Source organism: Populus trichocarpa, chromosome 8, assembly GCF_000002775.5.
Source record: "Populus trichocarpa isolate Nisqually-1 chromosome 8, P.trichocarpa_v4.1, whole genome shotgun sequence".
Taxonomy (NCBI): Eukaryota; Viridiplantae; Streptophyta; class Magnoliopsida; order Malpighiales; family Salicaceae; genus Populus; species Populus trichocarpa.
Genome location: NC_037292.2, coordinates 8,199,224 through 8,219,541, shown reverse-complemented (window position 1 = coordinate 8,219,541; position 20,318 = coordinate 8,199,224). Strand labels below are relative to the sequence as shown.

The window sequence follows — 20,318 nt, the reverse complement described above, 5'->3', positions numbered from 1 at the left end:
GAGAAGTGATTGAGGGGCAAGAGAAAGAGCTCTTTTCTATTTCCAGAAACAGATATACATTTGATGCAAACAATACACTGGCACGAACTCGGAAGAAGAAAGGAGACCTAAATGTTGTAAATGAACAGCAAAAATTGTTCCATCTTCAACTGATTAAGCTCCAATTATTTGCATCATAGGCTTCATTACAGTCAACAGGTGTGAACATAGATCGTAAAGAAACTGACTCATTGCCAGGCCACTTGTGGCAAACTAACTACACAACAACAAACCACAATAATCCCTTTAACCACAGAAACAGCGAAATATCTGCTGCTAGTACTTCAGTTGAATCACAGTCCACTGCTTATATGCATGCTATAGATCCGATGCAAAAATACATCGTTTATTTTAAACATTCTGATAAAATGCCCCCATTAGCATCAACCATTGCATTGCATAATGAAAATTGCGAGGTACATGGAGAACTTAGGTGTTAAAAATTTGCTCAAATCTCAGGTAAGCAGGAAAGTTTTTGCCAATTTGGTGTTTGCTGCAATTAGAAACTCATGAGCCTGCCATTATAAGCATTTTCCAACTACCTATCATAAAATAATTGAATACTCTATTGAGAACTGAGATCCACTAACCTAAGAGAATAAGCATTTACAATTCCATGAAGTGATAGGGTATTCACAAGATGGATATACCGATAAGAACATGAAGGAATAAAAGAATAGTGTAACATGCTAGCGAAATCATCGTCTCTTCCTTCCCAAACTTTTCCATGACCACATAATCAGGAATATTACGAGGCCAACTCCAACAGATGTCCAGAAGATGGCCAACCACACAGGCATTGGTTTAGGATAAAGACCTGGCCGAAAAAAAAACAATAAGTAATTGCAGCAGGACCAAGCTTAAAAGAAAATCATTTTGGATGTTTCACCAATACTGCATAATTTAGCTAAGTGGAAACATAGAGATAACAAGATATAAATAGAGAACATACCATGTCCAAACTTGATGCAAATGAGAAGTTCCACGATGCAAATAGCAAGGGAAAGCCAGCAAAAAGCCCCAACCTTTTTCACGGGTTTTCTGATGAATTGACATAGATTCAACAAGGACAAGCATAAAAGTAATTTAGCCATCGACAACCCTCCATAGAACCAACAGAACAACATTGGATGGGGGGAGAAAGTACCGGTCTTGGAGATATGAATTGTATTCACGTGTTGTAGGTATCGCAATTAGCCACCACAAGATCAACCTGTACACTATCATCGGGTTTCGAGGAGGAACCCAAAGACAAAACTTCAAAAAGAATGTGTTAAGCTCTACCATCAGGAAGACAATACAGAGAGTAAGAACTTGGATAAATCGCCATGGACCAAGCAAGGGATGCCATTCATCTTTGTCCCATTGTGCTGGTGTAAATTGTCCCAATGTTCGTTTGACCTGATAAACAAGCAATCACGGCTGCATGGTTACAAATCATGCAACAGTCTTCATTAACACTGTAAAAATATCTTCAAAGCATGGAATTATTTGAACTCAGATCAAGCAGACGTCACAGTAACAAATAAGGAAGCAAAGAGCGATAGTGAGAAACAATGAGGATGGCCAAATTGCGGGGGTGTTTGAAATTCAAATAGCATTTACTAATCTCTGGTTTGTATAGGGAAATAAAAAAGTCAAAAAGTCAATTGAACTTGGTTGTTAAGTCAATAGTTCACTGAAAAAAAAAAAAAAAAAGTGACAACAAATCTTCTTCAGACAGATTAAGGATGATACAGTCACGTAAAAGAGTTTTTTCTTCCAGTGCAAGGATACAAATGTTTCTCATAATAATTTTCATTGATCTACTTTTCTATCCTCAAAAGGATGGCAATTTTGGCCTACCATGAGTAACATTTTCAATGTTGTCTGTAAGAAATTCCTTGGCACCAGCATATATAAACATTGTGAAGAGTTTCAATGACGGATAAATTGTTCTTAACCCAAATGGCATGCCTGATATTGCCATAGTGCTACTACTAGCAAGTAGAAGTGTGCTTATAGATGACACTGAACCATAATGAAATTTCAAAACATACCCTGCCCATAATATTAGGTTGGCGACTTATACCAACCCACTCATATGTTTTTCCATCAAAATACCTGACTGTATGCATTCCGGCCCAAATGCCTACAAAACAACCAAAAAATTCCACAATAAGCTACAATGAAATAATTAGAGTCAACCTTGATATTAGTTTTAATTTGAAAGGCAGAAAATATCACCACTGCTCCATCAATATTCTGAATGTATTCTACATCAATTATATGGTCCTTCAGTTACACAAATGGAAGCAACCGCCATACAATCATGTTTCAGAGGACATGAGTGAGTTGATGCCTAACCTTATAGAGCATATATCAAGCTACTTCAATATATCCTCAACTAAAGTTATTAGAAATTTCAACCAAGCCATTCAATCAAGAAGTACTTTGCAGATAAAATCGAGTTTCTTAGTCATTTATATTAACTAGCAAAGTTAGAACTGCATCATTGAACTGCTCAACGGCCTAGCTTATTCGGGCTCCATGCGCACCTGACTGATCATATACTAAAATTTTACTAAATAGATTGTGCTATCAAGATACCATGATTAACAACAATCCCTGAAGAAAAAAATTAATAATTAAATAGCCTGATACAGTGCTCCAGTTATGAAGAGTGGATGTGGATTTGACATGTTATGACAGGGGTAAGGTCAAGGTTGATGGTTTCCAACCCGTGCATCTAAATGGTCATATGCTGCATAAGGACATGCATGCCAAGAAAAGAACTTCAACCCCACCTGACCTTTTGTCAATTCTCAATCAGTGAGATATTTAAATGAAGGTTAAATGTTTTGCAAAGACAAATTTGGATCACCACCAAGCAAACTACCATTCCGTTTGACAGATATTAATGTTTTTTATTTTGGTTCATTCAGGGGCCAACTAACCTTAGGCTAAACAATGGAGGGGTAACCCTCCTCAAATCCTTAGATTCCCATATCACCCCTCCCAAGATTTGGATGCGTGACTTCCAAGTGGAAGTCCAAATTTTAGTCACTTCAGTAATCTAGAATTCCTCTCCAATCAAAACAAACTTCATCAAAACTTCTTCAAACACCTGAAACCTCCTATCACCAGACTTTATAGCCACAAACAATTAGCATTTCAACAAAATGACAGTTTAAAATGGTACAGCTTGACAAAGCAAATAAGAAGAAAAGGAGCAGCAGATCAAGAATTCTCACCAAACCAATTGCATATCAAAATATCGAGAACGATACTGTCCCACCAGCACTCATTGAAGTTTGGTAGCATGTGGCGGAAGGTAAACTGAAAATACCAGTAATGAATTAGTGGGGAGCAGAGCAGATTGAACATATAGTTAAAAAGAAAATGTTGGTATGAGCTAGCTACTAACCTCCATCAGCTCAAATCCAATTGACAATACCCACAGAAGTGGCTGATTACGGATTAAAATAGCCTTGCCCCACCATCCAAAGATATGCGCTAGAACAAATTCATCAAAAAGAGTGTCCTAGAAAGAACTAAAGAAATCAGAAATCGGTTTCATCCAGATAATGTAAATACAGAGAGAGAGAGAGAGAGAGAGATCAAGAAGGGGGGGAGGGGGGGGGGGGGGGGGGCATGGGTTTCTAACACAAGGAGATCATACCCAAACATTCTTAAACCTGCTTGTAGGATTTTCAGGCACATAAAAGCGGCAATCAGCACCATATGATCTTTCAGGTAGTTCTGCATAAAAAAGTGCAAACAATAACTGAGATAGTCAAACAAGATGTCAATATCCCACCAAACATGAGAATGAGATGTTAGACAACTTTCAAATGTAATGCGAGTGCAGTACAGAATGATTCATCAACAACTAATAAATTTTCTTTCAATGGTTTTGGTAAGTCACGAAGCATTTACCAACTCCAAGGTCAGGGTGGAGAAACTTCATAAATTGCCGAGCATCATCACGCTTCTGCGACGAAGAAATTTAAACCTTCAATCAGTAATTATACTTTAAATCGCACAGATAATCTAATAAGCCTGTAAAAAAATTAGTTCATGAAGGGTGCATAAGAAATGAAGAACATCTGGTTAAATACATGCCAAAATACAAGCATGCACAAGAAGGGAAGTTAATTTCACAAAAAGAAAACCAACCTGAAAAAGCAAAAATGTTAGGGCAACAAGATAAACAATAGCCAATCCATGAACCAAGCGCCAAATTGCTGGATGCGGCCTTATTAGAATCCTGTAAGAAAACCAAAATCTGCATGTTTCAAGAGCTTACTTGAGAATAATTTCAAACCTAAATAGTTTGCTGCCAGGTTCGAGAACCAGCCAGATGAGTTAGATCCTCTCTGTTTTTGAAGTTTATCCATGCAAATTAGAATGCCTTTATATTAAAACCTAAAAGTACTGAAAAGTGACCATCTATGATTAGATATTGTTGGTCCACTAAAGCCCAACAAATAAATCAAACACTTACAAGCAGAGCTTCAAACTCTCAAATATCAAGTGACAAAAGAACCATAAGATATGCTTAACAGTTCAACATTCAGTAACAAGTAACAACATAAAACCAAATTTCATGATAGCTGAATCCTGCAACTTACGTCGAGGGGGCCTGTAGCAAGCAATAACCAAGAAAAACTGCAATCATTGCCCATACACCCCTGTGAGAAATAGCACACCAGGCATTTAACATAAGCTTGAATTTCATAGTATTGAAGCAAAAGTACAGAATTAACAAGCATGCACAAACCTTTTCACAGATGTAACAACATCACCAGATGTGCTGATCTCTGGATCAAGGGCTCCACTTGCCCATCTAGTCATGACATACGGAGACAATGAGTAAAACTTGTGTGAAGAATTACAGTACTTTTTGAAATACAGTAGCAATGCATGACTTAGGCTTTTTTTAAATAAATGCACGGTCATCTTCTGCATAGACGGCAACCAGTTATCGGAAAATCTCCTATATCCCATGAAAAACAGACAAACACTCATAACTGAAGCAGACGGCTTTTAGGTAGGCACAAAGCATCCCTCGATGGGTAAACTAATAAGAAGCATACACACAGAGCATCGATTCATTCATTTGCGTTCACATGATGTTAGGGGAGAAAGAGACAAAACTTAGAGAAAACAGCAGATTTCCAATATCAACGACAGCTTAACCTAAAGAAAGCATCCTCTGACAGTCCGAAATTAAGATGTGAAAGTTGAAGTTACATGCTCCATAATATGCTGACACTTGTTGCTTTAACATTTTTCAAGAGAAAATAATATCAATCAGATTCTAGAAAGGCTCCATCATATGACAAAAGCAATTTGATACATTACACCCAAATATAAAAGAAACCAAATTAATTTTGAGAAAAAGCAAATCTCCACAATCAAACTAGGCACAACAAGAATCTGAAACCAAGGACAACATTCTTTAGTTAAACTTAGAAAATCCTATGATTAAGATTATGAAGAGCATCGCCCTCTGTTTGATACAGGCCAAAGAATTTCACGTGAACAGGGAAACTTGATTTGGAGTGGCTTTCCGGACCTATGAAAGGAACTGTAACAGCAAAGTGCATCATCCCTCATTCAACCAGGACTAACAATTGGATACACCAATACAGTTGCAAAACAATTTGTGATTTTGACTAATAGATGCAAATGCTTTACTCCATACAGACAGGGGGGGAATAGAAGATCCATGGTGATAGCAGATCCCACAGGCTCTTTGAGAGAAACAAAATTATTACAAAGAGAGAACAATTCAGCCACACTAGAAACACTTGGGAGGTCAAGAATCTACAGTAAACCATCTACAATACCATGTTTTAATTTACCAAAGAATAAAGAGGTTGATTGACCAACTTAAGATACTAATGAAATTGTAGTAACCATCTGAAAGGACACTCACATTAGAAAGCAAGCACCAATAAGTAACAACGAAATAGTACGAGGCTTATATGCCCATGCAGTCCAGGGATCTACAGCACCAACACTTGCTAATGCCAGATCACCATTTGTTTGATTAAGATGGTCCGTTCTCCTCTCTTTCTTTAGACCATTCAGCTCCATGATCGCCAGAGCTTAGGAGATGCAACTTGCTCGCTGAAATCATAGATAAAGTAAGAGACAGAAAATGGTTCCATGAAGGGGGAGGGGTTTCAAATTCGCCCCTCTTTACCCATAAAAAAATAGCTACTGCAAGCAATTGAAAAAAAAAATAGCAAGATTGAAAACAAGTCCATTGCATGTGGCAGTAAATTATTTATTTTAGAGCGGCAAGGAAACAAGAAAAAAATATTCAAAAGATGAGCAACAACTTCCACTTCATATCAACAGTACATGCGTGCAAGAGTCTTCATATTACAGGGAGAGGCTAATATGACTTCCTTCTGTTGTGAGTTCAAACACTGATCAACAGTTGTGAACACGTCACGATTGATTTCCTCTAAACAGCTAGTTCCAAGAAGGAAGCAGGAAATGTAATTGAAAAGATTATATTGTGTCCAGATTAGACACCGTAACGAGGACCAATACAGGAAACAATACAAATTCCTAAATGGAGTTCATGAAATGAGAAAACTAAAGACAGACAAGAAGTTTTTGCACGGCAAATCTGTTTTTCATTTTCATGGCCCCAATCCATGATGGTTTTGCTCTTCCAAGATTGAATTCAATTCCAATGGGACTACTACACATGACCCACATTATTGATACAACGAACATAAAACATTACAAAACATAAGGTACAAGAATTCAGAAACATTCCACTCAAAGTAATTAAGCATAATACCAACCACGCCATCCTGCATAAAAGTATGGCCCCACAGATTACCCTACAAGTAATTATCGTCTTTGATTGACGTTCTAAAATAAGAACGCAACCCATTTCTTGTAAGCTCTCATCTGAAAAACCAATATTTTATACACGTAATCGATTCACAAGAAGATTAAACAGGGAAGTAGGGATCTAATAGCAGCGTATCCAATTCCAAAACTACCTCTTATGTTGTTTGACTAAATATACAGAAACTTTGGTCAACAAGACCCTTAAAAAAGATCCAAACTTTAAGCTGAGTTCCATTACTCTCTTAATCATCCATCTCTTTTCCTTTTTTTTAAGAAGCCTGGTGGTTCAAGGATAAATTTGACAGTGTAGAAGACTTGTCAAAAAACTCCAAGCCCCTGTACTAATATAGCCAGAAATGAAGTTCATCTAATTCTTTTACAGTCTCAAAAATCTGCTACGGCTTAACCATATTATTGTTTGAAAATGTAGATATTACAATATTTTTTTTATTTTTTAAAATTTATTTTTCATATCAGTATATTAAAATGATTCAAAAATATAATAAATAAATAAATTTAAAATTTCTAAAAACATGATTGAATAGAATTTAGACTAATTACAGGATTCAAAATCCTAGGCATTAAACTTTAAGAGAATAAACCGAACTGAATCTCATATTCAAGAGAACACATTAACCTTGTACACGAGTTACAATATTAAAACCCATTAATGATTGAAAAGGGTTACTACAAGTGGTCAAAACTAAGGCATAGAGAGAAATAAACAACCTTTTTCTTTTTTCCTTTTTTTTTTTTTTTTTTATTACAAGGCTATTAAGCTTACAATACATGCAAATCAGGGATTAAAATAAATAAATAAATAGTACAAAGAATAAGACCCCACAGAAAATATGAGGCAGTTAGTTACCTAGTAGTCATGTAACTACCATATAAAAGGCATCTTTACTCCCTAAAATGATATACCCCATCTTCACAAACAAACCAAAATTCATGTGAAAAAAGACCTTTTGAAATGTTTTTTTTTTATTTATAAAAAGGAACGTTTTTAATGTCTTCATAAGTAACCCAGAAATCTCGACAGTTACAAGCCATTGTAGAATTTACAGAAAATCAACAATGGTTAGAACAAAAACCAAAAATAAATAAATAAAACACACCTGCCACTTCAAATTGCAAAAGCAAATTCACAGAAGAAATATGATATGATTAAATACAGAACTATATAACAACTTAAGGTATCAAATAATTCAAAATTAAATCATTGCATGCAATCAAGAAAGCCTTGAAAAGAGAAACAAGAAACGCCCCATTTCTAAAGAACATATGCACAAACAATCACGTGCACGTATATTTATGTAAGATTCAGAAACCGAGAAGAAATGACAATAACGAATAATATTATTGTATATTGATAGAGTGAAAAATAAAAAAACAAAGGTCATGTTTTTGGAAATGGGTTTCGGTATTTTTATTTAATTGAAGATTGAAATCACCAAAAAAAAAAAAGTGTAGATATTTAGTTTAAAGGAGAAAGAGGAAAAACAGATGTACAGAAAGGTGGTCTGAAAAGGTAAAACGGGCTTTTCTTTTCTTTTCATTTTTTTGTTGTTGTGCACTTACGTAAGAAAATAATGGCTGACAAAAAGAAAGATCCCTGGCCGTACGACTTTGCAGTAGAATATAAACAAGATCGTGACCGTCCGATCAGATAATCGAAATCAAGAACAAAGAGAGGAGGAGGAGAAGGAGAAGATGTGGTAGTACTGGTAATTCAAAAAAAACAGCTATATGGGTGGGTCTCTGTCTTTGTCTGGCTGGAAATAAAACCTGAATCTGCGTGAGGTATTAACGGGAGAGAAGAGATAAAGAGAGGCATATAATATCTTGGTGGAGGGGAGGGGAGAGGTGTTAACACAAGGGGAAAACGCTTGGCTTTTGGTATTAATAAATAAAAGAGCGAGGGAGGTGATGATGATGCCGAAGGCGATGAGAGGGAATCGATTACTAATCTGCTACTTGTTCAAAGTTAGAGAGAGAGAGAGAGAGAGAGAGTGAGAGAGAGAGAGTACGATGGTCAAAGATAGATTTTGCGATGTTTTATTAATTTAGATAGATATGCTTTCTCTCTCTTAGATAAAAGGGACGGCCGGGCTGGGGGACTTTTTACCTAAAAGACTGTTACAGAGGTTGTTTTTAAATTATTTTTTTATTTGAAAATGTTTTAAAATGGTATTTTTATTTATTTTTTAAAATTTTATTTTTAATATCAAAATCACCCTAAAATTCTAAAAGAATTATAATTTGAATAAAAAAATATTTTTTTTTCAAAAACATAATTAAACCGTAAACAATTATAACTTTTAATCCCTAGCACTCTTATAAAGCAGTATATCAAAACCTCTACCTTTGAAAACTAAATGCCCACTCCCTTTGTGATTTAATTATGTTAATAATTATGTGGGTTTCGTGGAGCACTGAGCCATCATTCAATTTAATATTTTTTTTTATTCTCAATGCCCTTCTTTCTAAAATAGAGGTTCGAACTCAGAGACTCTTTGAGAGAATGGCAGATGCTACTCACTCATTAACGAGGTTTTTTTTTTAATTTTTAACGTTTTTATTTCTATTTTTTTTCTTTTGTATTTGGACTATTGGTCTTGGTTTTTTTTTAATATTTTTTTTATAAAGTTAGATCTCAAAAAAATTGGTGACTTGTTCTTATTTGTTTGCTTTTTATTTATAATGTTTTAAAATAATATATTTTTTTATTTTTTAAAATTTATTTATAATATCAACCCATAAAAACAATCTAAAAATATAAAAAAATTAAAATATAAAATATAAAATATAAAAAATTAATATTTTTAAATAAATTACAACTCGCTGTTCTCGTCGAGCAACTTCTAGGATATTCTATACTTGCCCAAGGCATAATCCTTGTTTAGATGCCTTCTCCCCCTCTTTATTAATTTCGTGATGATGTTGGTATGGCTACTTTTGAAGCTGCCTTCGGAAAGGGGGTATTTTGGACCGTCATTGGTTCCAATCATAACTTCGCCAGCTACAAATACAAACCAATTCCCTCCCTCGAGCTCTTGTTTTCCTACTGAATTGTTTTGCGAAAATAAATATTATATAATTGAATTCAATTAATCTTGTTCATTTTATTACTAAGAAGAGAGTAATAATTAAGAAAAAAGACCGGTGGATGACTAGTTTGGAACTAAGTTTTAACATTAATCTCTTCTCGTTGGTGTGGTAGGTTGACTTCTTATTTATTTTTAGAATTTAATTATTGATTAATTAAAATAATTTAAAACATAGAATCTCATTAAAAAAATCTTAAATTGAATTCAAAGGATACATGGTACATGATGGCTGTGAAAAGGGGACATGACATGGGCTTAGAAGACGTGGAGGTTGCCTGTTATTGTTGGACAGCTCCTTGCAATGTTTTGGAAGTCTGCATAATCGTAATAGTTAAATTTCACATAATATTCCGTGCACTTGGTACACAATTTGCCAGACATTATAACCATTTTTAAGTTATTATCGTGAGTCCACTCAACATTATAATTTATACGACTCGGGAAAGAAATTTACTGTGGCTAAAATATCTACTGTGATTTTTATGAAAACTACATCTCCTAGAAATCTGACATTTCATATGTTATACTATTTGCAATTTTGCATAAACTTAAACAAAAATCACAAGAACTTAACTCTATAATTAAAAGGAAAAAATGCAGATGGCTAAGATTTTTTTTTCAATTAGAGAAAGATAAATGTATCGATCTATATATATTCTATATATTATTGAGTAAGAATTTCATCTAGACACATGAGGTCACTTAGGTAGTTAGTAATATTTTATTCTTTTTTTTTTTTTATAACCCGGAGTGTTCAGATCAGCTTACGCGCATCACAACTAATCTTCGGATTCACTGAATACCCTACAAGCCCAGTAGATAAATAAAACACCGCGGAAATAACAAGCATGCACAAAAAAATCGAACCTAAATGCAGTCTCTGTCATGACCGCTAGACCATGATCCAAGTGTGCAATATTTTATTCTTGAACACACATGCATGAGGTGAGCAAGAATTCATTTAGCATGACTTATGAGAGAAGCAGATTTTCACCTTAAATAGTGAAAAAAATATTTTTCAATATATTTTATGAAAACTGAGTCAAATAAAAGCATGTTTTGCTAAAAAAGATATTTAAAGCGACTTTATTGAATAAATAAGGTAATATAATTAGAACTAATAATAAGTAAAAGTTAAAATTAATTTCTTAGCAGAGAAAAGTTTTCACGTAATATTATATATTTTTAATTCATGTTAAAAAAATATCATAACTAAATATATTTATTTATATTCTTTAAAAAAAATTAAAAAACAATCAAGGACTTCATGAAAAGCCCGGGTTTGTTTTTAAAAAAAAAATCTACTAACGTTAGAGGAAATTGTACTTTTTCCCCCCATAAGTTGATGTTTTCAGGGAAGAAAAATATGTATAATACCATTATCAATAGCTGTAACTAGTCAGTGTAGTGGTATTATGTTGTATATAGGTGATATCCGCTGCTGGAAAACCTACCGCCGAAAACAACTAGGCTTTTCAAGGGGAGAAGTATAACGCACTGTGCTGGGAAGAAATTAAGTTCACAATCCAAATCTAAATAAAATAAAATAAAATAAAATAAAAAGCAGCAGTGGTACTAACTTATGATTTAAATGATATCCAAAATCGCATTGATGATGGGATCGGATTCCGTTTGACCACTGATTTGTTCTTACTATAGTCTTTGCCTCCTCCGCCGTCCATTTGAAAGGGCATGTTCTGTTCAAAACAAGCGTGATCCAGACAAGGTCATCATCCTAATTCCTAGGCTCTTGGCCGCATAAAAGAGATGGGCTAACGAAGTGTTATTGTCCTCTTGACTTCTCCTTTAAAAAACACTACGAAATGATTAGTATTAATATAGAAGTCAATCATGGGTGTTGACGTCGGAAAATCAATGCAATTAACTATGATGTTTATCATGAAAATATTCAAATCCTCTACGCATCTTCGGGGGGGGGGGGGAACCCCGACAATGAGCAGTTCGAACTCTGTTCGAACGTATTGCCAGACATGAACCTAGTTTGTTGAATGTCAAAATCACTAAATTGGCTCATATAATTGAAAGAAAAATAATGGATTTTTTGTTCTGTGTACATATAATTTGTAATTAAATCTCTTGTATTGAAAATAAATGAAAAAATATATATTTATATATATAATGAGTCCGTACGTGATCTATTAAACTAAGTTCTCATAACCTATTAGAACAAGTTTTTTACATTAAAGATAACGTTCAATATCATTATATAAAAACCATTACGCACACAGGTTTAATGTAGATATATATGGAGACCCATGCATCTTTTCAAATACAATGAATTCCTTGACGAACTATATCGAACTCGACGATTTAGTTTGGGACGAATGACGACAATAATATTTTCTTGAGAATATTTCAGATTCAAATTGTGAAAGAGGCAGCAGGGAATTTGAACGAAAAAACGAGCTACTCTGTCATCTTTTAGTCTAAAGAAAATTCATGAAGGTCACTGGAGGCTTACATGGTCATTAATTTTAGGACCCGGGGGATTAATAAAAATACACACAACCTGGCCCAAACACCCACGTTAAACTAAAAAAACAAAAAGTTCATGAAGCCTTTTTTGGTAAAACACAAAAAAAGTCATGTGCATTTTCTTTAGGTAAAAAACAGTCGTCGTAGGTGCAAGTAGAGTGGTCTTTCATTTGATGGAGTTACCGTTGTATTTGAATATGAAGAAAAGGAAGGTATTTTAGTTTACCAACATCATGTAGAAAAGTACTGGCCAAATAACATGAGTAATTTTATATATATATATATATATATATATATATATATATATAACAATATAGTTTGGTATATGTCATGATTGAGAAACATAATGAAACATAATGTTTTAAAACATCGCTAATGAAAAATATAGTAATTAAAAAAAATTGTTGAATGGGTTGACACATATTATAATGAGAAGAGAAAAGAAAGAGACTCCCGAGGCATACTGAAGTTTGGATTATGACACCGTCAATACCATTGAAAAGATATCGACGAAATGAATCTAACAAGATCAAAGAAAATTGCTAATGATGATAAGAGTGAGTCACACTCTTCATTCAAAAGTAAATGAGCACTTACAATGAGAAGAGAGGATAAAAAGAGGAAAAGAGAAATGAAGAGATTTTGGATGCACACCGAAACTCCGATTATGACACCACCAACACCATAAAAAATATATTGACAAGATGAATCGAACTACACAAAGAACTATATGTCGCACTTCTGAAGCGTGACAACTTAAGATGTCGCTCTTCACAAGCATGACATCAATTAAAATTTAAACAGATCGAACACTAGCAAAATACATAGACATTGTCTCTCTCTCTCTCTCTCTCATGGAATAAAACCACCGACGCCCTCATTTATCTCTTAAAAAACTTGTCAATCACTTAGATTTTTTCCTTAAAACAATCAAAATTGAACCCATCCTAATCTCTAAGCATTCTTTGATGTTTTTATGTTGAAAATCCATTGTTCCCTTTGTTGCCCCCGCCCCAACCCTTCTTGTTGTCCTATAAGCAAGGTAAACATGCTACATTGCTATTAATTTGTATTTGGTTTGGTTAAGATCAAATAATTGTTTCTGTTGAATTTAAGGCTTATGGTGAATTTCAGGTTTGTTGAATCAATGATAAATTAGTTAAGAATACAATCAATTAGAGTCTACTTGATATAGTTGAACATGAAAATAAGTTGAACTAATTATTTCAATTAATTATGTGTTTCGTTTAATTTATGTTAAGTTGCTAAATTAAGAATTTTGTATATATTATTGGAATCGGCTAATAATATAGTTAAATACGCACACATGTTCATGCAATAGAGCATAGATGCAGCTGAATGACGACAAATTATATTTTCATTGAATTGTTGATAAGTTGATGAATTTAGTGTTTTCTTTAAATTATATTAATTTGCATTTGATTTAATGCAATAGAGCATGGAAATATCAATTGATAATGTATAATGAATTGTATTTAATTTTTGGTTAAGTTTGCTTTAACGTTAAATTTTAGGAATTGAAGAAAAACATGTTCTAATTGACAATGTTAAATCATGATTAGATCAAGCATAGTACAGGTATGACATATGCAATGACACAAGACATAATAGAAAAACATGTCTTAATCGATGTACTAATTTTAACCTAAGCAAAATCTAAAAAACAGTCTTTTCATTATTAATTTACTTTTTTCCTAGTATGCAGTGTTTAGAATCTCTCGTTACAACAATCAGAATACCTTATCAGCCTATTTTTTACACATATATTTGGAAGTGCGATGAAAATTATTTTTTAAAGTGTTTTTTGTTTGAAAATATATTAAAATAATATTTTTTTTATTTTTTAAAAATTTTATTTTTGATGTTAGCACATTAAAACAATTTAAAAACACTAAAAAATTAATTTAAAGAAAAAAAATTAAATTTTAATAAAAAACAGGCTGAACCGCAATCCAAAAAAGATCATAATATTTTTTTTTATAACCAATGATTTTTTTCTTACAGCGAATTATATTCTTGATTCAATTTGAATATCAATTAAGATTTTTTTTAATAAATCTCAAAACACAACATCCCCGATACGTTTAATTATTATTATTTTTTTTTTACAAATATCGATTTTGAGATTTGAATCTTAAAAAAGTAAAAAGTAGAAAGTAAACAAACTTTTTTATACCATCAAACCCGTCTTTCAGAGTCACACGATAAATCTTTAACAATTGCATAACACACAACATTGTCTCTGTAAAAAAAAAGAGAGTGCACTGTGTCCAAAAGCAAGAAAGAAAAAATCTATGATGAACTCTTTAGTCAAGAATTTAGGATGGGGAAAGTTAAGAGAAAGTGGTAGGGTCTCATTAATGGTTTAGGTGCCATTAATAGGAACATGTACCAGTAAGGTCAAAATGCTGTTCTACTCTTACTGCTGAGCCTGCCCTCGGACCTGCCTGTACGAAATGAAAAAAAGGGACATCTCAGAAGGGTTTGTTTGGGACAGGAGAGAATAATAGATTTATACCGGGGAACCATTTTTCTTTTTATTCCAAAGAATGATAAGATAATATAATTTCGCGTGTGTTTTTATTATTTAAAAAAAAAAACCTTTAAAATGACACTTTCAAGTCCTGTGTTAAAAACATCAATAATAGAACTATTTCTAAGTTCAATAGCTCTATCGTGTCTTCCTGTATTAAAAACAAGTCCGGAGTTCGCTTTGTTAATAAAAAATAAATAAACAATGAACAAAACATTTTAATTCAGGAGTTGTTCGGTATTATTGTCTTTGTTTTTGTTTTTAGAAAAAAACTTAACACTTGTTTCCTTTTATTTTTGTTTCACAAAAATAGAATTTAATTGGCAAAATTTCTCAAATCCCAACAAAGTAGTTTTCAGAAATTGCTATAAAAAGATTGTTTTTTTTTTTAAAAAAAATAATTCGAAACAGACAGATTTTTTCTATGTGAAAAAAAAACTAAAAAAAAGAAAAATGAAAGCCATAAATAATACTTAACAATCCCTTAATTAACTTATCCTACTCCATCAAGTATTTTTACTAACTCTTTAGCGAACCAGTAGTATCTATTTTAAAACGAAGACATTAAATTAATTATTTTTATTTAATAATAATAAGTATATTTAGATCAATTTACACACCAACCAATATTAAATTCTTTGTTTAAATAATTTCAAAAACACATCTCCTATATTGACTTAACACAATCCAAGAAACTAATAATTTTTTATAAAAACTTCTATCGAACTTTAAATAAAATAAAAGGTAAAAAAATTAATCCTTGAAGACAGGGGGGCATGGAGGCATCAAAGTACTGCCGCTCCAATTGGTAGAGACAACAAGACTCACGAGAGAGATGCCAAACAAAAGACACACGCATACAGACAAAATTGGTCAACACAAGAGTCTCATCCACAATTAGTGTCACCAATTAAGACTGTATTATTGCTCCCACACGTATTCCTGTATTAAGTCCTCTCCCTCCCTCTCCCTTCCCAGGAGAACAGTACCCGTGTGCAGCTCTGTCCGGTGTTTTTATGTGGGGCTTCCGGCCCTGAAAATATATGATAATACTTATTGGGGGGGAAAAAAGTAGGAGAAGGAAGAAAGAGAAGGCATATTGTTGGTAGAATAATCCAGCTGTGAGAATGAAATCTTGAGTTGTTGTGCATCAAAAACTGACCTGTAATTATAGAAAGGGGCTCCACCGCAGGTCAATTTTGGTACGTGCCTCCACTTAGGTAAGGTTCCTTGTACATAATCCTCTCTTTTTTTTCCCTCTCCATCGAAAAACTCACCAGGACTCGTCTGCTGATTTCGCAGTATTTACCACACGTCTGCCCATGAAAACGAAATTTTAACAGCTAGAGATCATACATGATTGTGCTGCCAACTCTCGCCTTGTAAGATGCATGATAAGTTCAATGCTTTGGATTTGACATGATAGGAATATTTTTCCATCATGTTTTTCTTTCCAGAAACAGGAACCATATATCGGGAATTGAGAATCTTGTTCGATAGGGAAATGCGTTTCCAAAGCCTGGCAAGGCTGGTCATGTTATCAGGCATCAGAAACCTATATCAATAAATTCCCATCTAACCCTACACAGCAATTATAATTCTGCCATTCTGGAGCTTTTAGCTGTTGATTCTATACCTAGACGACTAGACCTGATACATTTTCAGAGGGTTTGAATGTCACGGTGAGAGATATAGCAAGTCCAGGAAGAGAAAATCCACCTAGTTGGTGGTGGTGCGGTAGCCCTTGGTTCACCCACGGAATAGATCCGGGGAGCTTGAGTCTTGTTCATGGTCTTGCACTAAGCTAAACAGGCACTTGATCTTTTCTCGGGTCTAGTTTATAATAAATAAGTTGAAAAAATATCAATTATACTTGAATTAAATTAATAAAAATAAAAAGTTTAAGAATTAGACGTTTGAAACTAAACCTACGTGCATCCCTGATTATTCAGGTTGGTAAAGTAATTGGTTGATTTTATTTTAATGAAGTACTTTAACTTAAGCATCAATGTTTACTTGAGGATATAAAAAAACCTGGAGCGTAACTTCAGGAATTTAGACCGTTAAAATCTAATTGAAGACTACAAGACAACGTGCCACGTTTTATAATCTAGCCATTTTACCTGAATAATGTTATTTATTTTTAAAGAGATTGTGTAAATCGTGAATATATTTTAGGTTTAAAGGACGAGATGTCTGTGATTGACAGAAAGCTTCTTTGATTGATTGATTGATTGATTGATTATTTTTTTACCAAGGACAGTAAGTTATAATTAACTGTAAGAAATACTTTACGGCATCGCATATGGAGAGCCGGTTGCTCGAGGAGCCATTTCCATTAAACTAGTTCTTCCTTTATTTTCTTAATGAATGAAAAAGAAACGTATTCTTCTTGAAACTCTCTAGGACAACATGGGATAAAAAGGAGGTTCCTCCGACCCATGCAAGAGCACATGACTGCTCCCGTGGATTTGTGGCGTCCCTAACATGTGAGTTCCCCTACACCCATGAACCTTCTTCAATTCTTCTTCTTCTACTTCTTGTTTTTTTTTTATTATTATTTTTATTATTTCCATGACCCTCTACATGAAACCTTCTTAGGCGCGGCAAAGCTTCTTTGCATTTTCTTCTATGTTCTTTTGTCTCGAAAGTTAGATCGTAAGTTACAAATACTGACAGAGCTACAGTAGCCCATGTGTGAGTAGGTTTGTCTAATCTTCATCCAAAACTCATAAATGTGTTGTGTAACTAGTTTAATTAATAAACTACTAAGCATTAATTATGGCCATGATCTGAGGTGAAATTAAGTTATGCTAAAAAACGAGATGAATTAAGTTATGCTAAAGTAAGTTATCTAATTACAAAGCCCTAATTAAGTCCATTATGCTAATTACAAAAATTGAGTGAATTAATTGCAGTAACCTATCTAATAACGTCACATTTTAGAAACAATAATAACTCTCATTATCTTCTAAAGGCTCTCTCTTTCTTTTTTTTTCAATAAAATAAAAATGTTCTTTTATTAAGTTCAACATTTACTTCTCATGCACCACCTAGTTTAAATGTTTAATTTGATCTTCATTTGATGCTAGTTAACAAAAATATATTAAAAGAACCCAGATAATGTACAGCAATAATGTTTTGGTATCGCTTTTTGTTTTTTTTTTTGTTTTTTTTTCAATAAAAAAAAATGATATTCAAAACTGACTTTTTACACTATTAACATGTGATTTAGGAGTTATATCAAGGTAATATGATTATTGATTCTGAGACTTTTAAGGTTGGATTCCAACCGAATGCAAGGCACCCGGAGGTAGAGCCAAGACCAAAACCAGACCACCTGGGGTTAAATGGAGCCGAGATCGATTCCAAGATGGTCAAGATTGGGTTCGAAGCTCCGAGGGTGAAGCCGAGACAAAATCCATGCTAGCTCTAGACCGGTGTGTGTAGAGATCAAGCTAGGATAGCTTTCAGGTCGTGTCTGAGGCTACAAAAAAAAAGGCACAAAATTGGGTATGAGGGATCGAAGGACTCATGTAAATAATTTACTTGTTAACGTCTTTTAATCCAAATAAAAACATCACACTGATCATTAGGAATTTAGGATAATATCTTATGATTATTTGCTTATAACATTTATAGAGGTGCTGATGAATTAGTGCTAGTTGAATTGAAATTTAGATTCATTAGAACATCACGTATTTCTGTAAAAAGAAAATCATAAATTTCGTATGGTGTGTGTGTATATATCTTTTAAAAAGTGGCTGTAAGTCATCAATAATTTTTTTAAAAGAACCTCGCAAAAAGAGAGAGAATGCTGATATTACACCAAAAACTACGCCTACGCAGAAAAGCAAAACAAACAGGAAAAGAGTTCTTCACCCCTGGCAAAGCTGGGCTAAACAATGTGGAACCAGAACTAGAACGTCACATCCTTCCGAGGACAGACGAGGCCATACTATCACCATCGATATTTTCATCTACCAGCAAACTTCCCACTTGCCCTGCCCCGTATGTTAAAAGTTTCGAAGAAACATGCATGATCCCAACTCTTTCTCGGCCTATTAAAATGCCATGGGATTGTGATTGTGATTTCAAACTAGCAAAATGAGGCCCAAGGAGCTCCTCATTCTTGCAACCATTGAAAACGATCCACACAATTTAAGACATGGAACAAAACATCACGGGACCCCTAACACTGATATCAGTTCCTCCGGGCATTTAACTTTTGTCAATTTTCGAATGGCCCGACACCCCGGCAACGTTACAGCGTAACGACGAGGATGCTTCATCACATGGTTAGGGTCACATTCAATCGGGTCAATTGGGGCACTAACCTACCAATACCTCATAAGTTGTAGTAACAAAGTACAATATATGAGGATGATGCGATTCCAGACAATAACACTTCTTTGCTTCCACTTTCTGACTTCCAGTTTCATCCCCCTGTAATGCCCAACAAAATTTAATTTAATAAGTTATAGAAAAAAATAATTTTTCTTATGAGAAAAGCATCTTGACATCAAGAGCAAACCTCGCCCAACCTGTCTCGTAGTCTTGCTGTCAGACTCAGATTCCACTCTTTTCAAAATTATTTTACCTAATCAACCTTGGCCTGTACCGACAGCAAAATCAATGTCGCCCTTCGAGGACGGTCATGTAATTTTATAATACAATTCAAGAGATCGATCCCATGACAAGTGGTGGAGAAAATCGGTTGATGATGAGCTTCAGTTTTATTTTTTATTTTCCTTTATCTTTTAGAAAAAAGTCAAGAACGATTCCTTTTTTATTTTATGTTTTTTTTGCTTAGATTTGGGAAAGTTAATTTTATCTCTAGTGATGCCCGTGGAAAAGAATACAGTTTTTATATGAATCAACAGATCTGTCGATGGTCTCAAAGAGTCCCCAGTAAACAGCTCATCTCCAATATCACATGCAAATGCAACAGATGCCGTGGGCTGTGTGTGTGTGTGTGGAGGATATTTTTATTATAGTCACGGACATGCAAGCCAGACCCCAGTACAGGACCTCCCTAACAACAGTTTGTGCTGGCTTCACTTGGAAGCTTAGGCACCGAGGCAGTCATGTTTTGATCAGTTAGAATGAGACTTGGATCAAGCTCAGTCCGTTACTGGTCTCAGTTCCACAAAAGCATGGCACGTCTGCGACATGTAAAGAAAATAATAGACGGTGTATTAGTCTTAATCTCTTTTTTAGATTCCCTTATCAGTACCTTCTTGTCGTTATAAAATCCA

At 34.0% G+C, this 20,318-nt stretch overlaps 1 protein-coding gene across 3 annotated transcripts; it reads right to left on the bottom strand.

Annotated features, from left to right (window-relative positions):
* Nucleotides 1-587: 587 nt before the first annotated feature.
* On the bottom strand, nucleotides 588-8,927 carry LOC7482863 (CDP-diacylglycerol--serine O-phosphatidyltransferase 1). 3 transcript variants are annotated; one of them, XM_002311446.4, is made up of 13 exons: nucleotides 8,482-8,927; nucleotides 5,963-6,156; nucleotides 4,802-4,867; nucleotides 4,653-4,712; nucleotides 4,198-4,288; nucleotides 3,958-4,012; nucleotides 3,701-3,780; nucleotides 3,446-3,562; nucleotides 3,273-3,357; nucleotides 2,079-2,170; nucleotides 1,187-1,440; nucleotides 992-1,080; nucleotides 588-856 (listed from the first exon to the last, which is right to left on the bottom strand). In XM_002311446.4, the coding sequence occupies exons 2-13, from the start codon at nucleotides 6,121-6,123 to the stop codon at nucleotides 738-740; spliced, it is 1,269 nt and encodes a 422-aa protein (XP_002311482.1). In that variant the 5' UTR covers nucleotides 6,124-6,156; nucleotides 8,482-8,927; the 3' UTR covers nucleotides 588-737. The 3 variants fall into 3 exon arrangements, with proteins under 3 accessions (XP_002311482.1, XP_024463574.1, XP_024463576.1); XM_024607806.2 differs by lacking the exon at nucleotides 8,482-8,927 and adding an exon at nucleotides 6,849-7,044; XM_024607808.2 differs by lacking the exons at nucleotides 4,653-4,712; nucleotides 4,802-4,867.
* Between the last annotated feature and the right edge of the window lie 11,391 nt (nucleotides 8,928-20,318).